Source organism: Phragmites australis, chromosome 15, assembly GCF_958298935.1.
Source record: "Phragmites australis chromosome 15, lpPhrAust1.1, whole genome shotgun sequence".
In the NCBI taxonomy this organism is placed as follows: domain Eukaryota; kingdom Viridiplantae; phylum Streptophyta; class Magnoliopsida; order Poales; family Poaceae; genus Phragmites; species Phragmites australis.
The window spans coordinates 1,915,029-1,933,041 of NC_084935.1; the positions used below are offsets into that span (position 1 = coordinate 1,915,029).

The following is an 18,013-nucleotide window of genomic DNA, read 5'->3' on the forward strand; positions in this document are numbered from 1 at the left end:
TTATTTGAAAATTTGAGTATATTCAACTTAATCAATTAATATAGTGTGATTTGCCCCTTGAGGTTCAACCTCCGAAGCTGACATGAGACAACAGTGGAAATTCTGTTTGTGCTACGGTCAGCATTTTATCAGATATGTCAAAAAAATGCCACTTTATTCATGAACACCGAAGGATTTGCCACTTGAGGTTCCTAGGCCGACGTGCATGTGACACAGCAGTGTTCGAAATGGCACCACTTGGCCACTCCTAAAAAACACATCTATATTTGCAAAGACATTTGGAAAACAAGTGTCGATGATCGCCTCAACTCATTACACACAATAGATTGCAAAAGCATAACAAAATCACAATCAAAGGAGGCTGCTGCATGCAGCAACAGAGGATGGAAAGGAGAAAGGGATATACATTCTCACTAGCAGCTTCTACAAAAGAGAAGGGGAAAGGATTCTGTACCAAGAATATACAGACGTGGGATTGCAACAACTGAACAACCTCCTCCTACCTTGGACTGTTCCAGGGAGACGAAGACTTGTAAGGGAAACCATGGGGTGCAGATCCATGTCCTAAATCGAGGCTGTGGAGTTGTTCCATCAATTGGGAACGTCGTTCTTTGAAGAAATCTAGTCTGGTTGTTAGTTCAACCAGAGTGGACGATGGCACGGACAGTTGCCTCCCATATTCTGAATCCTGCTACAAACAAAAACAAAGAGTAAGCGACTTGAATACTCGTAACTGAAGTGTTCTCCTCTAACACCGTTGCAGTCATAAGCACTGGTTTCCCTTACATCAGTTGCTTTAGGGATGTTCACGCACATTGAGCCGCTCTCTGCTGGCACGCTGGTCGATACCTCCCTTGAATTACCCAAAGGAGCGTCCATGGAATGCTTGCGGGAGAAGGGCCTTGAAGAACCATGCGGTAGCACATGCTGCTTGATGCTTCTCCAGTGTGATGGACCCGCCAAGCTCTCCTGTCAGAGCGTCATCGTGTCTTAGTATTATCTTGCTGTAATTCCAGCAAAACATCATGTTGGAAAAATTAGTCATCTGTGGCCATGTTCAATCAAGAGGTGACTCCCTGAATTGTGGGTCAATCCACTCAGACTGGATGCTCTTGGGTTTAGGTTGGTGGTTGGGCCAAAAAGCTATGTTGTGCTATTGGGAAATTTTAGTATGCAAACCATTAGAATCTAGGACCAGCAATACAAGCCTTGGATGGACATAAGTCACAGAACCAAGCATTCGGCCATATGGATAGCTTCGGAACTCATTAAACAAGTAATATGTGCTATCTTTCATTGTGCCACTTGAAAGTTCCTGGTGGTGCTAACCATCAGGTGGCAGATTGCTAGTTGTGCCCTTTTTACAACTAGAACAGATTGAACTTGTACCATACTATTAAAGTGCGGTGGTTAATGGAGCTAATGTCAGCTAACTTTTGCACTACAATTTTTCGGGTTTCAGTGTTGCGAATTTAAGCATAGAAAAGTAAGGGAAATTTCAGCAAATGGCAAACCTCGTTTCGCTGCTTCTTCTCTTGATTACAAAATGCAACATTCATATCAAATCCAGGCTCGACAAAGTTCCTGGTAGCAAAAACATATTTGCATGGTCAATGATTTGCAACATGAAAGGATAATTAGGGAATAATAACATGTCCAACAAAATGCCAACATTCTCTTTTTGTTACTAACATATGCAGCTCCCAACTACTTGGTATATTTGGATGTTGTGGGCATGCAGTCCAAAGATAACTGAAAGAATTATACTTGCAAAGCGCATATCAAATATTGTCTTACTGCGAGAGATGACTTGGAAGGTGTTGAGAGCGATCATTTGCATCTACGAGTGAGCCGTATTGGTGCTGGCGCTGTTGATTGAGTTGGAGATGCAGCTCTGCAACCTTCTGTTTTAGTCTTGCAACATCAGCTTCCGCGAGAGCAATCTCTTCAAGTTCTGCCTTCGTCTTAGAAGTGATAGTGTTCGTAGATACAGCAAAATAAGTCCAGCAAGTACGGTAAATTGAATATCAACTTGCTTAAGATTTGAGTACCTTTGAATCCATAGAGCGTGAACTAGAAAATTGTGAAGAAGACATGCTTAATCCAACCTCCAGTGCAGTTCTAAGATCCCTTTCAGCTTGTAGTTGCTCTTGCAACTTTGACACCTAGCAATACAAACAAGTGTGATCAGACAAAGTACCAAACTCCCATAACGAGGTCCTTGCGGTTCTAAAATGTTACGTGGGAAATTGTCTAAGGCTGATCACAACAAAACAAAATATAATAAAAATGCACACAACAAATGGTTCTGATATATTTTGGAAGCATAAAACGAAGCAGTCAAATTATATACTGATAGAATATGGCATACATCCTGTTCCAGAGTCACACGACGCTCATGTAGTGCTTGTTTTCTTCTTTCCAAACTTGCTTGTAGGATTGCATTACCTCTAGCCTGAGAAGCATATCCTATTAGTTTGCTAGATTCCCCTAAATCAAGAGTTGATATACATGTACTTTTCCTTTGCTCACCTCCTTTGCAATTCTCATCTGTAAATCATTCTTTGTGACCCCAAGTCTTTGGATAGCAAGCCTGCAAAATTTATTTTTATAGTTAGCACTTTCAGTATAAAATAACTGAAACAACCTTAAGAATCAAACTCCTATGCAATTCTGGACAATTTATACGAAACAATCATGTAACCATGTAAATTTAGGCTGTAGAATGACTAGGAACTTACTCTTCTTCACCTGAAGAATCAACTAACTCCGACGATTGTTGGTTTTTTCTTGCCTGCATAAGCCATTTGTGTAAATCAGTAAGGTCAAAATGCTACAGTTGATAATTACAGAAAACAAAGACAAAACTTCACGAATAATCTGACAGCAAATTAGTGTGCTACAGGAGCACATTTCTGGTAATGATTTCCCAGTGAAAATCATAGTGTTTGGTTCAAGATATCATAAAACCATAAGTCAATGCTCACAAAAGTTACTGGACCTTGATAATGTTACATTCAACAAATAAGAACCTATATGGGGGAAAAAAACAAAAGATAGCACTCATCGCTTACATTATTCCGCCCCCAAAAGTTAGAACGCTTCACATGCTGCTGAGTTCCATATGGTTTGCTGGACTGTCTGTCCACAGAATGTTCAGCTCCAGGACCAGACAATGAAATTCCTGCATCCAAAGAAGACAGAATCTCTCCCATTGACAATGTAGTTTCATGACTGGACACCACATTTGGTGGATCCTTGTCATTCGTTGATCGCTGGACACACATTGAGCCATTTTCAGTTAAATGACTTAGCAGAGCATCATTTAAATCTATCTTTGCTTCCAAAGCCTTATCCTCAACAGAGGGTTTAGCATCTGAATCGTCACCATGAACTACCTGTTGTGCACATTACAATGTGTAAGAAAGCAAAAACCATGTCATGACATCGACAAATGAACATGCTACTCAAATTTAAAAAAACAATCAGTTTCTTATTGAGCTACTCAGATGGCTTTACACAAACAAAAGAAGGAAAAGAATATACAAGGGCAATATAGATAAGAATTTTTTTACAAGGAAACAGTAGGGGAGACAAGCTAGATAAGACATACTAGTAGGGCCAAAACATCAGCTGCAATATGTAAATATATTGAAAAACATCTGTCTTCAGTGAACATAAAAGCAACCCTTATTTACTTTTTTATTGTCTTAAAATATAGAAGGCAAATATATGATTAGTATTGCACCAGAAATTACAATAGATTAGAACAAAATTGCAAAGCATATCAAACCTTATAGTCATATAGGTCACCACCAGCAGTACATGCGCTGCTTTCACTTAGTTTTCCACTCAATATACGCTCGGCATCATCTAATTCCTGATCTCCATCATTTTCTGCATCATGGAACCCATTATCCTTGACATCCACAGTTTCATCATCTGTTGATTCTTCACTTCCACTATCTCCGGTTTGAGAATCAGGTGATAAGGAGCATCTAATGTGTTCACCCTGTAAAAATAATAAACATGAATAAGCAATGGGATATGGTGTCTGCTGCTTATTAGTTTATACACACAGCTCTATGGTTAGACACAAGAGAAACCAATGGTGCATGCAAATGAAGTAAGATGGGAACTTTGTGAAACATATGTTAGGAGTCAAAATGCAATCAGCTGTAAAGTACTAAAGTGGCATGCTTTATCAGCTGCCTTATAAAGTTAACACTTCGGACAAAAAATTAATCTTATGCCCTCAAGATAAAGAGCTTCTGCGATAAGTAGAGAAACAATTGAGTGATTGCACCATCTTATATTGTCCATAATAACAATATTAATCAGGCACATATATAGCAGACACTTGGACAGCACAAGTAAACTTACATCAAATATACTCTCATATTCCGCTAATAGAGTAGTGACAATGCCTTGAGCACTATTAGCAGCATTTGCAGCAGCAATAAGCTGAGCAGAACTGTCACCATTCATGTCAAAATCATCTTCCATCTCACATTCACCAGCCAGAAGGGGACGCAACAAGAGCGGGGCCATACAAGCAGCAACTGCTGATGGAGTCATTCGATTCTCAGCAGTATGAGAAGCAATAGTATGCATCATTCTCAAAATTCTGCAAACATGAGTTTATGAATTGGTTGAGAAATTAGCTGTAAATAATATAGAAGAAGTACAGTTGCCAGCAAATTTGATGACTGCACGTACATGTAAAGATAATATAAGCACACTTAGTAACTTTATTTATGGAAATATATATGTCTTCTGTTGTTTCAAATTGCATACCTCCAATAAAGAAAAACAATTCATCATAAGCTTGAGCAGACAGGGGAATGCAATTTAGAATGTATAATTCAGGATTGTATACTATCAGGTCAAACCGTCAAAGTGAATTGAAACACAACAGATATCCCTGTGAAAAAAAGAAATATACTAACCTCTGCAGCAGCCGCCTATTAGGCTCAGGAAATGTTTCAGATATTGCTGCACGCATAGAATTTATCCGAGATTCCTTAATTTCCAGACCTAGACAAGTAAAAAGAAAATGAAAAAAGTATGTCAAAGATCACAATATGGAAACAAAGAAAGCTGAAAATTATACAAGAATCCCAGCTAGGAAACTAGGTTAACACTAACTATATGTTTCTGCATATGTGATTGAAAAAAAAAATCTGGAAATCTCATAGATTAAATGATTAACTATCCATTACACTATAAGAACAGATAACTGTAACCAGTAACCATAACAGGACCATGCTAGGAATCAGGTGGAAGGATGTACAGAAGTACTGAATGACTCGAGCAATACAATTACTAAATTTAAACAAGGCAATCCTCCATAACCAACGAAGAATATTCAGACTAACATGAATAAAGCACTTACGGAAAGCTTCCAATAATGCTGTGCAGCAGGAAGCAGGAACTGGAGAAGATGGTAGCTCACGGAGAACATGCTGCAGATAAACAATTACATCCATACAGTTGGCGAGCAGAAAACAAACTATTGAAACTCCATGACATCCATGAATCTTTCTAACAAGATAATAATTACAGCAAGGTACCTTTACACAGTCACCGACAACATGAGCATCCTCTTCTGGTGCAAACTCTGTCTTTCCTGGAATAGAAAGAAACGAGTGCACATAATGAAGCATATGCACAATGCAACCAAAACTAAAAATCACAATATTCCAAATATGAACTAAGTAACCATAAAAACCTTGCTCATATTCTTGCATTCTCCTGTCAACCTCCTCCACATCTGCAGCCTGACGCAAAATTCCTTCCACCTTTATCCCTACAAGAAATTATTCACATTTGCAATTAACTATTTACATTGGTAAAGCGCAGCAGGTTCCAAATTTTAGTGATAATTAACGTTGCTAGGCCCCACCATGTTTCTCAAGGAAACGCAAAGCTTTTTCTAGAAAAGAAGGACTGCCATCGATATCTTCCAGTGCAAGAAGAATTGGCCTGCCAACAACTAGTGATTTGATAGGTCTCTTCTCTCTCCCTGGAGTCAATAACGGAAAGGTATGAAAAAACAGATCGATATTAAGCCATCATGAATAGAAGCGAGTCACATGATAGTATAAACTGTAAGGGAACCAACAATTCGGAATAGCCCCTTCATATACATCTGTTGTGTCATTACGAAATATTCCATTGTGCCCCATCACAAGAGCTGCATTTGGAGCCTGTGCAAGAGCTTCTTCCAATGCTGTTTTCCATTCAAATAAATCTTCAGAAGTTTCTGCCTGTATTTAGAAAAGGAGGTATTTTGAAGAAGCATTAAAATGCATGAAGCAAAATCATAAGGCTTAGTATTCAACTTTTTGGTTTGCTCAAGTGGGTCAAACTGTTTAGGTGAGATGTAAAGATGTATACCTTCAAGGTGAAAGCACGGCCATCACGGCCATCTGGAAAAAGGACAGTCAGCAGCTTTTTGTCCTCCCTGACTACTACACTGCACATGAATGCAAATATAGTAAAAGAGAAGAAATAGCAAGTTTTTTATCAAGAGAGGCAGATATACAGCAAACGACAAACATCTTTAGTACGTTCAGCATGACCAAAAAAGATAGAAAAAAAGAATATATGTCAAATAGATACATACCTCCCAGAATTATTCAGGTCAATGCCACCCAAAGTAAGGTTAACTTCACCACTTCTCTGCGGCAATGTACTCTAAAAATGCAAAGAATATACAGTCATCAAGAATGAGAATTGGGTGCTACTGACATAACTTGTAAACCAGAAAAACGAATTAAAGGGAAAATATGAAATGACTAAACAAGTAGTTCCACTAAACTTGCCCTGAGTATAGCCATATTTTACATTGTAAACAAGGACAAAGAAACTAACAGGATCACTCTTGAAGAAAACTAGCGATGTTCGTGTGAGGATGAACCAACGCTTTTTCCACGATTTCCATCCAATTCCTGAAATATTGTAATGGTAACATTGATATGGTCTCAAACCAAAGAAAAAAACGTGTAACACAAATAGTTTTACCTTTGGATGATATGAAGAGAGGGCCACTTTTAAATACCTGGCCAGGAGGTCGTAGGATGTCAGAAATGTTGTAACGGTAACAGAATATATGAAGAACATATTTCATAAAATGCAAAATGTTGTCCTGCCTAGAAGTCTTGTTTGAAATAAAATTTCAGGGGTATTGTTTCAAAAAAGCAGTAAATAAAACATAGTAAAAGCAAAAGTTCAACGGAAACATATGCATCTGATGCACCACAGCACAAATCATAACAAATAAATTGAACCATCATGTGAATTTCCTTCGTTTTGTAATGTGAGGAGGCTCCCAGCTAACAAACGAATTTACACAGCCTGGTGTCCTATGCCCACATGTGCACAAACACACATAACCAAGACAAACTCCAACAAATTCTTCACCTTGCCCTGGATCCCCACTCTTCTTCCACTCCATAATCAAACCCTCTCTACTTATAGGACATCTCAACTTTCAAACAACATCACTCACCCTACAAAAACATCAGTGACACCTGTCATCCCAAATCTCTGAGAGCAATTCAACAGGACCATTGTCCAATTTCAACATCACAAATTCACTTCAAAACATTAGGATGCCTCCATCAGTCCATCTCCGTGCCATATCCGATGGGACTACACCCAAAACAGTTGCCTTCACGTTTGCGCAGCGAAAAACGTCAACTCCTACACGAATTCGAGCAACCATGCAACCCAGCGGATACCACCCCAGTCCCTCCAATCCAACCCAAATCCACTAGCAGCAGTGGTGGCGGCACCCTGCAAGCTCGGCTCTCATCGTCCTCGTGCACTCCGCGCCGGAGGCATCAGTCACCAGTCACCACCCGCCCATGATATATTCAAACAACGACCACCCGAGCCGCACTGCTCATCCGCGCCCCGCAGCTCGAACCCACAAAATCCCACCACCGGAACAGCGAAGCACCTATGCCCGCGCCAAAGCAAATCACCTACCATGCCAGCCCCGAGAGCGCACGCCCGCAGCATCAGATACCAAACGCGCACCAAACTCCAGCCCGGCAACGCTCCACAAAACGCAACGCAAGCGATGAATCGGGCCACTCACCGCGCGGCCGCTCGCCGACGCCGCGCCGCCACGCGCCTGCCGCTCGGCCGACCCCGGCGCCATCCCCTCCTGCTTCTCCTCAGATCGTCCGCATCAACCAGTGAACCAGCTCCGCATCAACCAGTGAACCAGCGCCGCAGCTACCACGGCGGCGGCACGACCGCCTCCACCAGCAGCCGCATTGGATCCGCGCGCGAGGCCCGGCGCCTCCGATCTGGCGTGCGTGCGGTGGAAGGGTGGGAACGGGAGGATTAGGCCGCGGTGGTTAGGATTTGGGGCCTCGGGTTCGGAGGTGGAGGTAGTGCGCGTGGGTGCCGCTCGCTCTGCTCCGAGTGCGAAAGCGACAGGGGATTACGAGCGCACCACCTCCGCACACGCGCTGCCGCTGCTGCGGCAATCGCCGCTCCTCTCTCTCTCTCGCTCGCTCGCTCGCTCTGTGTCCGACGGGCTACAGCTGCGGATGGCCTGTTGGACTTTGGAGTCATTCGGAGTCGGTCCATATGGCAGCTTGCTCCCGAAGCGTCGAAAAAAAATTCAAAATTAGATAATATATATGAGCGTATTTATTAAAATTGATAATATATTATCGTATTTATAATTTTAGTATTCGTATTTGACACATCATTTATCGAAAATAAAATTTTAGTACACTGTATGCCAAAAAACTACAGACCCGGTCATATTCGGTATACTATATGTCAAATATCAACCGTATTCAGCACATCGTGTGTCGAATACGGACTACAGTGCCATATTTAACACACATTATGTAAAATACATGCTACAGTAACATATTCGACACACGTTATGTTAAATATGACCTTTGTCTGCTGTGCGATCACTAATTCGGCACACGGTCATATTTGGCACACCGTGTGGTGAATACGACATTGTAGCTCGTATTCGGCACATCGTGTGCCGAATACAGTTGATATTTGGCACACCGTGTGCCGAATATGAGTTACAGTGCCGTATTCGCCACACGGTGTGTCGAATATGGGTTTTTGAATGTACGGTGTATCGAAAATCCATTTTCAGTCAATGATGCGCTGAATACGGATGCTAGATTTATAAATACAATAATATATTATCTATTTCGGTAAATACGCTTATGTATATTATCTAATTTTGAATTTTTGCCCGAAGCGTCTCTTCTCGGGGTCTTGGACCTCATCAAGCCGTGAAGTGGTGTGCTCTAAACGTCATTAACTTAATCTCATCCCGTTGTTTAGATCATGTTTAGTCAAGTTCTAGCTCCGAGATCCGTATAAGATTTGAAATTCGTAAGATAAAATAAAATAGTTTAAATATCTATTTTTAGTTTAAAATAAGAACAAGCTGTCTCAACCAAAGATATTTAATCTTTCCACGGCTTCAGCTCTTAGAAATCTCTAACTACAAATTTTTTTAAGCTAAAGCTCTGTCAAACAGACCCTTAATCGAGAAACTTCTATGCAACTTGGCACGATACCCCTTTCGAGATGTGTCGTCATATGGCAGAAATGACATGGTTATGTTTGAAACAATAACGGTTTCTAGGTGGTAGATTAACTTAGGTTGGTGTAGGTTAGGGTTTCGACGGTGCTTGTGGAGGTGTTTGGCTAGCTTTTGCTCCTCCAACTCGTCACCGGTGCGGTTGTCAGCTTTGATGACTTCTCCTGCGGCGGTATTAGGAGGTATGTGACAATAGTGGTTTTGGTGAAGCTGCGATTGGGGGGATTTGTCCGATGCCCTTGCTTTCTCTGTGTTTCCAGGTCGTTGGATCTTGGTTGTGCGGCGCCAGACTATGGTTGTCCTATATTGATTCGAGCGACGGAGCTGCCGATGGCCGTTCACAGTGGAAGATGCACCATGAAGTTCATTTGGTGGTGCTGGATTTTGCGGCTTATCAATGTTTGGGCTTCATCCTTCACATCAGCAGCAGCGATGGTCTAAGTCTTCGTTGTTTTGTGTCACTCTGCGTCAACATGGTGGTAGGATACACGATAGACGATGTCGGACGCGAAGAAGATGATGCTAAGGGTTTCAATACTCTCATTTTAATTTTTTATGTTGTTTGGGATCTAATTGTAAAGTGGTTGTACTGTTCCTCCAAGTTTAATATAACCCTATACCTTTCGAAAAAAAAAGAATCGACAACAGTTCAAAAATCAGGCGCCCGTTGTATGGGCAAAGATTTTTTTTTTAAAAAGAAGTTTATGAAACATTTGTCCTTACCGCACGTGTTCGGTTCGCGACAAGAACACACACTCTCGTCACTTTTGTACCACGTTCTTCTGAATGCATGAATTTCACATCAAAACAGTATAATTTGTTTCAGGTTGACATAGTAATCAGTTTAATTTGCATTCAGCGATCGAGTTTGGTTTCCTTTTAGAAGAAACAAAGGTGGTTGGGGATGCCTATTTATTCCATTCCCAAGGACTTAGCCAGACATGCCTATGTTAGCATAGTATAATAAATGAATTTATGGAAAGGAAAGAGAGAAAGTAGGAAGAAAAGGAAAGGAAGTGAGAAGAAAATAAGTTCTCCTAACAATCCATTCTGCCTCCGCCAATGAATGGCACTGAAAACGATATGACACTATAAGATTAAGACTTGCACTAAACTGTTACTAACAAACATCTGGCATGAAGTGTAAAGTGCATATACGTTTCCCAAGACTTGCTCCTAGGCATTGCGTGTGCCGGGGAGGATTAGGCAGGGAGTAAGTGCGACTCAACACTCAAAAGATATATACTTAGGAGATTAGGTAGGGGTAGTAGTAGAAAGGCATCGAGATTAGTCAGATGGAACGGGCTGTTATACTATTCTGTTAGTGCAGCGGTGGTCACCTAGTCTGTCTGGGCCTCGGTTTGGTCTGCCTTTTTCCCGTTTGCTCCATTGTTTTCTTCTCCGCCTCTCTAGCTAGCTGCTACATGCTGGGCCATTTGCCACAGGACCACTGTTCGGAGCTGGAGGACTTTAGTTTTTGTTCTTGGCTGGTGCCACAGCGATTTCGATTGATTTGTCTTGGAGTTTGTATCTGGCTGGTTGCTGAGAATCTGCAGTGAATGACCCTTTTGGTCTGGACTTGGAAAAGTACTGCATTTGAATCTTTGGTTGGGATTTTGGATGGTAAATGGTGAGGCTTTGCTGCTGAATTAAGGAATTTCAGATCAGGAGCACCATGAAAGAGCACTGATCATTGCTGTTTTGTATGCGTACTTGATGTTCCAGATAAATTAGTCTTCAGTCAAATGAGTGCCGGTACCATCGCCAAACTTGTCAGAGCATATCGTGTAATCATTTTTGACATCATCATGTTACACTGTAAAATTTCCAGGTATGCTTATCACAGCATCAAATCCAGCCACACAGACTGAAAAAAGTACTCGTGTACTTTCCTGTAAAAAGATTGTTCTCTGAACGTTACCAGAAAGATCACTTTGTTTGCAGTATTAGCTTTCAGCATTTTTACAGTGAACATGCAGACAGTACAGTCACATGCTGCGAAGGGCTCAACGCCTCAATCTTGTCACTTTCGACCTTGCTCAGGAAGCAGCCACATGATCCTCTGCAGAAAAATCTATGGAAACAAAAGCTTGGCATCCAACAAAAAAGGGTTTCTGACGTTGTGGTATCCGTACGACTGAGATCTTGCAGGCTTGCAGCACGTAAAACCCATCGGTCTGGGTGAAAATAATAATTGAAAACCTCTCTACAGTCACCCACAATGACAGTAAGCTCATTTGTGCTGCTTTGTAGTGACTGGCGTCGTCTGTCTTTTACACTGCTGTTCATGAATAAATCAGTAGACGAAATGACTGTTCAATGCTAGCATGTATGTTCAAGGTCTTGTTAGGAGCACAATACGTTTGAACAAAAAATTGTCCAAAATTTAAAATCCCGCCAAAAGCATCCGTTTTGTGCTGATCCAAACTGAGTAGCACAGCACCACTTCTGAAGTTTCGTTCACTGCACCTCGATTCCTTTTCTCTAACGCTACTGCACCTTCGATCCAGATTTGTGTACGTAGTACGGCTGCGATATTTAGTGATGGAGAAATGGTGAATGATGTACGGCGCTAGATAACTCACATTTAAGACTATTTAATTTACTCCTACTATCTCTGGTCAATCTCGAAGCTCCGATTCTTTGATCTTCAGTAGATACTATGTGAGTGCGTACGTATGATAATTTGAGTGTGTATGTGTATCAACGAGTTGTATGAGTGTTTTTTTAAAAAAATACTCCTAACATGGTATTCGAAAGCAGGATTTAATTGTTAAAGTGCGCACTTTTAAGACTATTTAATTTACTTTTAACATATCCAGTCAATTTTTTTATCTCCGATCTTCAATAGATATTATGTGAGTACGTACGTGTGATGATATAAATATATAAGCGTATTTACGAGCTATATTGATGTTTCTTAAAAAATTACTATCAACATCATCTTTAAAAGCAGGATACCTAATTATTAAAGTACGCATTCTCTTCCTTAACCACATATCCACGTCGGAAAGGACAATTTAACTTGGATGTACAACAAATAGGTTTGATGTGCGGCGCTAGATAACGTTATACGAGTGTGTGCATACGATGGTGTAGGTGTGTGCGCGCATCTACGAGTTATAACAGCGTTTCTTAAAAAAACTTAAAACATCGTCTTCGAAAGCAGGATACGTAAATTTAAAGTACGCCTTCTCTTCCTTAACACGTCACTACCATTGTGCACCGTCCTCCGCGAGGAAGCGGAAACAGAAAAACAAAATGAGTTAGTTAGGCCGCTAAAACCCTAGCTCCCCTGCCGAATGGTCGCCTCCCTGCGCGCACCACCATGCTGCTCCGCCGCCTCCTCCACTCCTCCCGCCACTTCCGGCACGGGCTCCAATCCCTGACCCCGGCCGCCGTCCCCTCGTCCTCTTCTCCCATTCCATTTCGTCGCCTCCCGGAACTCCTCCCCTCGCGCGTCCTCCCTTCACCACGGCTCCTCTCCACCTCCGGCCGCGATGACGACGGCAACAAGCCGTGGACCTTCGCGCCGGAATCCGGCGATCCGGACCCCTTCGCGCATGAGGACATCGCCACCGACGCTGGCGATGTGCCGCCGATAGGATCCGCGGTCGCCGCCGAGGAGCCCTGGGCGAAGGGCTTCCGCGCGGAGGATGGCGAGAATGGGGACGTCTTCGAGGAGATCTACAAGGAGGCAGCGTCGGCGCCCCCTGCGCACGGAGAGGCGGCTCGGGCCGGCGAAGACGAGCAATGGACGCTGAGTGGGGAGGACGAGGAGGAGAAGGATGATCCCTTCGCTGCGGCCGTGCTTGGGGAGGGGATCGAGAGTGAGGGTGGTGCGCTGGATGAGGTCGATGCGGGGGAAGACCATGAGGCTGAGCTGAAGCGGCAGCAGAACAGGGCGAGGGAGAAGGAGCTGATGGAGACACTCAAAGGTGATCATCTAGAAGTGCCCATGTGTATATGTGTTCTACTTTCTCGGTAGTGCAGTAATCGGATTGGGGACTTAGGAGCATGATGTGGTTGTGTTTATGTGTGCTGTGTAGGGTTAGCTGGATAATTGATCAAGTGCTACGGTTTGAAGTTATAGAATCATATTCAGAAACATAATAGTTTCCTTCATTTGGTTAGATTTTGTGTACCATTGTAAGGATGCCATGGTTGGGATTGCATGATTGCTATAGGGCTTGTGAGCTATGATACATTTCCTTAGTCTTTTATTTTGGATGCGGTCCATTTCAACGTAGATGTGAAGTTTAGATGTAAATGTTGGCATCCACTGACCGGTAGAGTTTCGCTTCAGGTGAGGTCATCCATGTTGTGAACCGGCCAATTTCATAAGGTAGCATGGAAATGGTCAGATAGTTTTTTTACCACTTCGGTGACCATGATGCCTGCGCTGTTAGACTTCGCGACTGATCATAATTTTTAGTATGACCACAGTTACTTGCCTTTGATGTTTGGTTTACTTTCTCTTTGTTTTTCTGGTTTTGACTAGTAATGGATACTTCTAAATCAGTTCAACATGCAGATGTTAGCAGTGAATGAAAAACTTTTTTCCTTTTATGGTTGCAGGTCCGAATCATGCATTCGGTGATCTCATTGCGGCATCCGGGATTACTGAGGATATGATTGATAGTTTGATCCTCCTGAAGGATGTCAGGGGCATTCAGGGACTGCCTCCTCTAAGTGAAATAGAAGATAAAGCTATCCAGAAAATGAATGCAACATCAAGCAGAGCTGAAGTAGAACGCCAGAAGCAAGAGGAAATTGCTAAGGCACGTGTGAGACAAGTTGATGAGAAAGGAAGGGCTTATGGAACAGGGAAAAGGAAATGCAGCATTGCCCGTGTTTGGATTCAGCCTGGTGATGGCAAGTTCATTGTCAACGAGAAGGAGTTTGATGCTTACTTCCCAATTCTGGACAATCGGGCTGATCTTCTTCGTCCATTTACTGTGACCAAGACTTTGGGGCTTTGGGATGTAACCTGTACTGTGAAAGGTGGTGGCGTCTCAGGTTAGTGTTCATAGTTAGCACAATTTTACTTCAAATATTTTTCCGCATTGGACTAGGTGTTTTGAATTGTCATGCTAATATGAAAGTGGTGTATTACTACCGTTTTAGGGGTAGGCATGCTGGATTTTATACAATGTTGTAAGTGTTCAGGACAAAATAACTGATGCATGCTGTAATCCTTGAATTTCATATACTAAACAAGGTCAGAAGCCATGTGTAAATTGTAAACTCTGCATGGATCTGCAAACATGTATATTCATATGGGTACCATTATGTGCTATGGAATGTGTTCCAGCAAACTATTAAAAAAAATTATCTTTAAGTTTTTATGGCTCCAGCATGTGAATCTTTCTGTTTGTGTGTTATTATGTACAAGCCAAATGCTTGATCACAGGGTATGTATTTCCCTGTTGTTTCTAAGGAAACCAGGACAGAAAAAATATACCTTGTCTTAGCTGCTATGCTTTTCTTTGCTGTATGCCTCTAACTCTTTGAATTCTAGGCATCAACTCCAGTGCAGGATTCCTTGCAATTTTAATTTTCTATTTATGCAGTGGAGCTTTTCTACCATTTCTTATGCACATTAACTATTTTTTTAAAAAAACCTCGACCAACGTAGGAGGAACTAGGTGGCATTGTAGGCACCCAATTTTGAGTCGAAGAGGACTCGAACTTGAGTGGTAGGGGTGTACAACCAAGTTAACTATTTTTTTACAAGCTGAACGGATAATAGATTTGCAGCATTCTTGCAATTTTGATTATATTGCTTTATGGGATACAGCCTTTCTACTGTTGTTTTTAAGAATCTACTCTTATCTACGTGCTTAACTGTTCATAGATTACACGACATCTCCCCCAAATTGAATTTCTTTACTTCAAGTGCAGGACAAGTTGGAGCTATCCGCTTAGGGATCAGCAGGGCCTTACAGAACTGGGAACCAGGATTGCGTCCATATCTCAAAGCAGGTAAAACAGATGGCTTTCACTACCCATTTTTATCCTTCCCTCCCAATAACCCTCTAGATTATTGTTGACACTATGAACTTTTGTACTTGCAATGTGTTTGAATTTTAAATTTATTTTAAATTTTCCATCTCTATTCTTGCAATCATTCGCACCAGAAGCACATTCGAGTGAATATTTTTGCATTGATGTCATTTTACATTTGTATATGGTCTTTTGCTGATGTCTACATATATGCACCAAACAGCTGGATATCTAACAAGAGATTCACGTGTGGTCGAAAGGAAGAAGCCTGGAAAGGCCAAAGCAAGAAAGAGCTTCCAATGGGTCAAGCGGTAACAGGTAACTCTTGCTGTTTGCCAAATTGACAAGTGAATATGGTCTTTGATTTATTTTAGGGGATTTTGATGTTAATTTCTGTAACAGTTTAGGGCCATGTGCAGAATTACCGTATTTTTGGTGGCAGATCTCTTTGTTGTGGGTTTCTATTCAACACAGATCTGTACTTCCACTTGATACTAAGAGTCTAAGATACTCTAGCTTGTATCGACTACGGGAATCATGGGATACTTTATTCTATTTCTGAAACGATGACACAGCACAACAAATTGATCCAGAAAATATCATTGACCTATTCAAGATGCAGAAGTTACCTTGCTATGAGCTATCAATAAAACCGACCGCGCCAATGGAATTTGATGTTGAGCTCACAATTCCAGTTTCTTAGGATCGCATGGCTGTGTCAACTGATGCCATTCATTTATGAAATTTAGTGCCATACTATTTTTTGCCGCCATGTATGCCTGCATGTACCACATAGAAGATTTGTTTGACCACGGTAAATTGAATAGTTTGCGGTCAGTTTGTGTCTGAATAGTGAAACCAAATGAAGTCCGATCCCCAAGCAGGGACGTTATTGGCCATCTATCTATGTTGTTCTGAAGATTTGCCGGATCACCATATTTCCGGAAGTCAACATCAATGAGTTTAAATGGTACTACCGTCCGAGATATTGAGAGGGGCATTCAGTCAATAGCTAACCTTGATTTGTTATGGAGTGTAACAGTATATCTATATGCAAACTATTTTGGGCTTTACTCTCTATAAACTTGATCTCTAGGTCGGAGTTGCACGTCGTGTTCTAAGACTAGGAGTGGCCTAAATAGGCCTGTTTGCGTTGACAAGTCCGATCGTTTTACGATGGATCAGTCTGTTACAATCCATCTAGTCAGTTTTTCCTTTTGGCAATCTAAAAAAAATCCCCTTTTGGCACGATTCCACTGCCCCCAGCTTGTTCTAATCTTTCCTACAATGACTGCAATGATTTTCCTCTGTAGATTATCTTGCCCTTTTAATGTTACTCGACAGCAAGACGACTATAATAATTTTATTAATTTTCAAGTTTCGTATTAATAGGTATTGACTCTTTATTGAGAATCGATATGATTGCAATATAACAGTAGAGAACAATGATTCAAACGCTCTCTGATCTTTCATGGGATATATATACATGTGTGAGGGTGTCCATTCGGGAGATTCCGAACGGATGTCTGTTCGTTCAAGGGTATGGCAACCGCCGGTGGTTGCCGTTAGAGATCAAATGATCTCTAACACTCTCCTTGATCGATGCAGGTCCATGTGTATACATATTATTTGGAAAGCTCATTTAAAAATCCTGTAAGAAAAATATGAGGAGAATAATAGTGATATGCTGTTAAAACTCTTTTAAAATTCAGTAGAAAAATAAGGAGAAAATGATATAATATATAATGATTATTGTCTCTTTGTTAACTCATATGAAAAAATTTTGTAAAAGAAAAAACCCTTAAGCGATTTTAGATAATAATAAATATGTCTTGTATAACTTCTTTTAAAACCTTGGTGGGGAAAATAGTAGATATGACATATGATCTTGTGTAGATATCGCTTTATTAAAAATCTTTTATGAGAAATTTTGTAAGTAAAACTCATAAAAGGAAAAGAACACAATACTATGTCTGAACATATTAAATTCAGAAAGAGACTCCTATGATCCTTGCAAATCTCAAAGTCGTCGCATATCATTATCATTAACATATTCTTGTAATGTCGAAGTTGGTAAAAACTTTGTAAATAAATGTGAGGTTATCACAAGATTTAATTTGTAAGATGTTTATTTCCTTATTTTGTTGTAACTCATAAGGATAAAATAATTTAGGCACAATATGTCTAGTGATATTACTCTTTATGTAACTTGTTTACATCTGTGCAATACAAGCAGTATTATCTTCGTAGATAATGGTAGGTGATTCAATGTAATCAATACCACATGACTTTTTATATGATTAATTATTCTGTGAAGCCATATACATTATGTGATGTTTCAGAATGATAGGTGGAAGTATCTTTTGGAATTTGTTTTGATGACTCCTATGAGGAGACTATATCACC

The 18,013-nt window shown here is 41.0% G+C and overlaps 2 protein-coding genes across 5 annotated transcripts; one reads left to right on the plus strand and one right to left on the minus strand.

Annotated features, from left to right (window-relative positions):
• Positions 1-296: 296 nt before the first annotated feature.
• LOC133892508 (rho GTPase-activating protein 7-like) lies at positions 297-8,563 on the minus strand. Of its 2 annotated transcripts, none has more exons than XM_062333334.1 (22): positions 8,108-8,563; positions 7,027-7,063; positions 6,877-6,953; positions 6,629-6,699; positions 6,400-6,478; positions 6,125-6,269; positions 5,906-6,025; positions 5,732-5,809; positions 5,574-5,629; positions 5,396-5,465; positions 4,950-5,037; positions 4,384-4,627; positions 3,794-4,012; positions 3,075-3,398; positions 2,742-2,794; positions 2,533-2,593; positions 2,372-2,455; positions 2,052-2,165; positions 1,798-1,964; positions 1,515-1,584; positions 787-969; positions 297-688 (listed from the first exon to the last, which is right to left on the minus strand). In XM_062333334.1, the coding sequence occupies exons 1-22, from the start codon at positions 8,168-8,170 to the stop codon at positions 500-502; spliced, it is 2,592 nt and encodes an 863-aa protein (XP_062189318.1). In that variant the 5' UTR covers positions 8,171-8,563; the 3' UTR covers positions 297-499. The 2 variants fall into 2 exon arrangements, with proteins under 2 accessions (XP_062189318.1, XP_062189317.1); XM_062333333.1 differs by having other exon boundaries at positions 297-691.
• A 4,260-nt stretch (positions 8,564-12,823) lies between these two features.
• Positions 12,824-16,506, plus strand: LOC133893257 (small ribosomal subunit protein uS9m-like). 3 transcript variants are annotated; one of them, XM_062334237.1, is made up of 5 exons: positions 12,825-13,539; positions 14,180-14,620; positions 15,506-15,586; positions 15,831-15,925; positions 16,010-16,506. In XM_062334237.1, exons 1-4 carry the CDS (start codon positions 12,930-12,932, stop codon positions 15,920-15,922), a joined length of 1,224 nt encoding a protein of 407 aa, XP_062190221.1. In that variant the 5' UTR covers positions 12,825-12,929; the 3' UTR covers positions 15,923-15,925; positions 16,010-16,506. The 3 variants fall into 3 exon arrangements, 2 of the variants coding, with proteins under 2 accessions (XP_062190221.1, XP_062190222.1); XM_062334238.1 differs by having other exon boundaries at positions 16,015-16,506; XR_009904464.1 differs by lacking the exon at positions 16,010-16,506 and having other exon boundaries at positions 12,824-13,539; positions 15,501-15,586.
• The last annotated feature ends 1,507 nt before the right edge of the window (positions 16,507-18,013 follow it).

Coding starts and splice junctions, on each gene's coding strand:
- LOC133892508 (XM_062333333.1), bottom strand. CDS start 8,170: ATGGCGCCGGGGTCGGCCGAGCGGCAGGCGCGTGGCGGCGCGGCGTCG. Junction 5,630..5,731: donor AATGCAAGAATATGAGCAAG/GTTTTTATGGTT, acceptor TTTCTATTCCAG/GAAAGACAGAGTTTGCACCA. Junction 3,399..3,793: donor GTGACCTATATGACTATAAG/GTTTGATATGCT, acceptor TGTGCACAACAG/GTAGTTCATGGTGACGATTC.
- LOC133893257 (XM_062334237.1), top strand. CDS start 12,930: ATGCTGCTCCGCCGCCTCCTCCACTCCTCCCGCCACTTCCGGCACGGG. Junction 14,621..15,505: donor GAAAGGTGGTGGCGTCTCAG/GTTAGTGTTCAT, acceptor CTTCAAGTGCAG/GACAAGTTGGAGCTATCCGC. Junction 15,587..15,830: donor GCGTCCATATCTCAAAGCAG/GTAAAACAGATG, acceptor TGCACCAAACAG/CTGGATATCTAACAAGAGAT.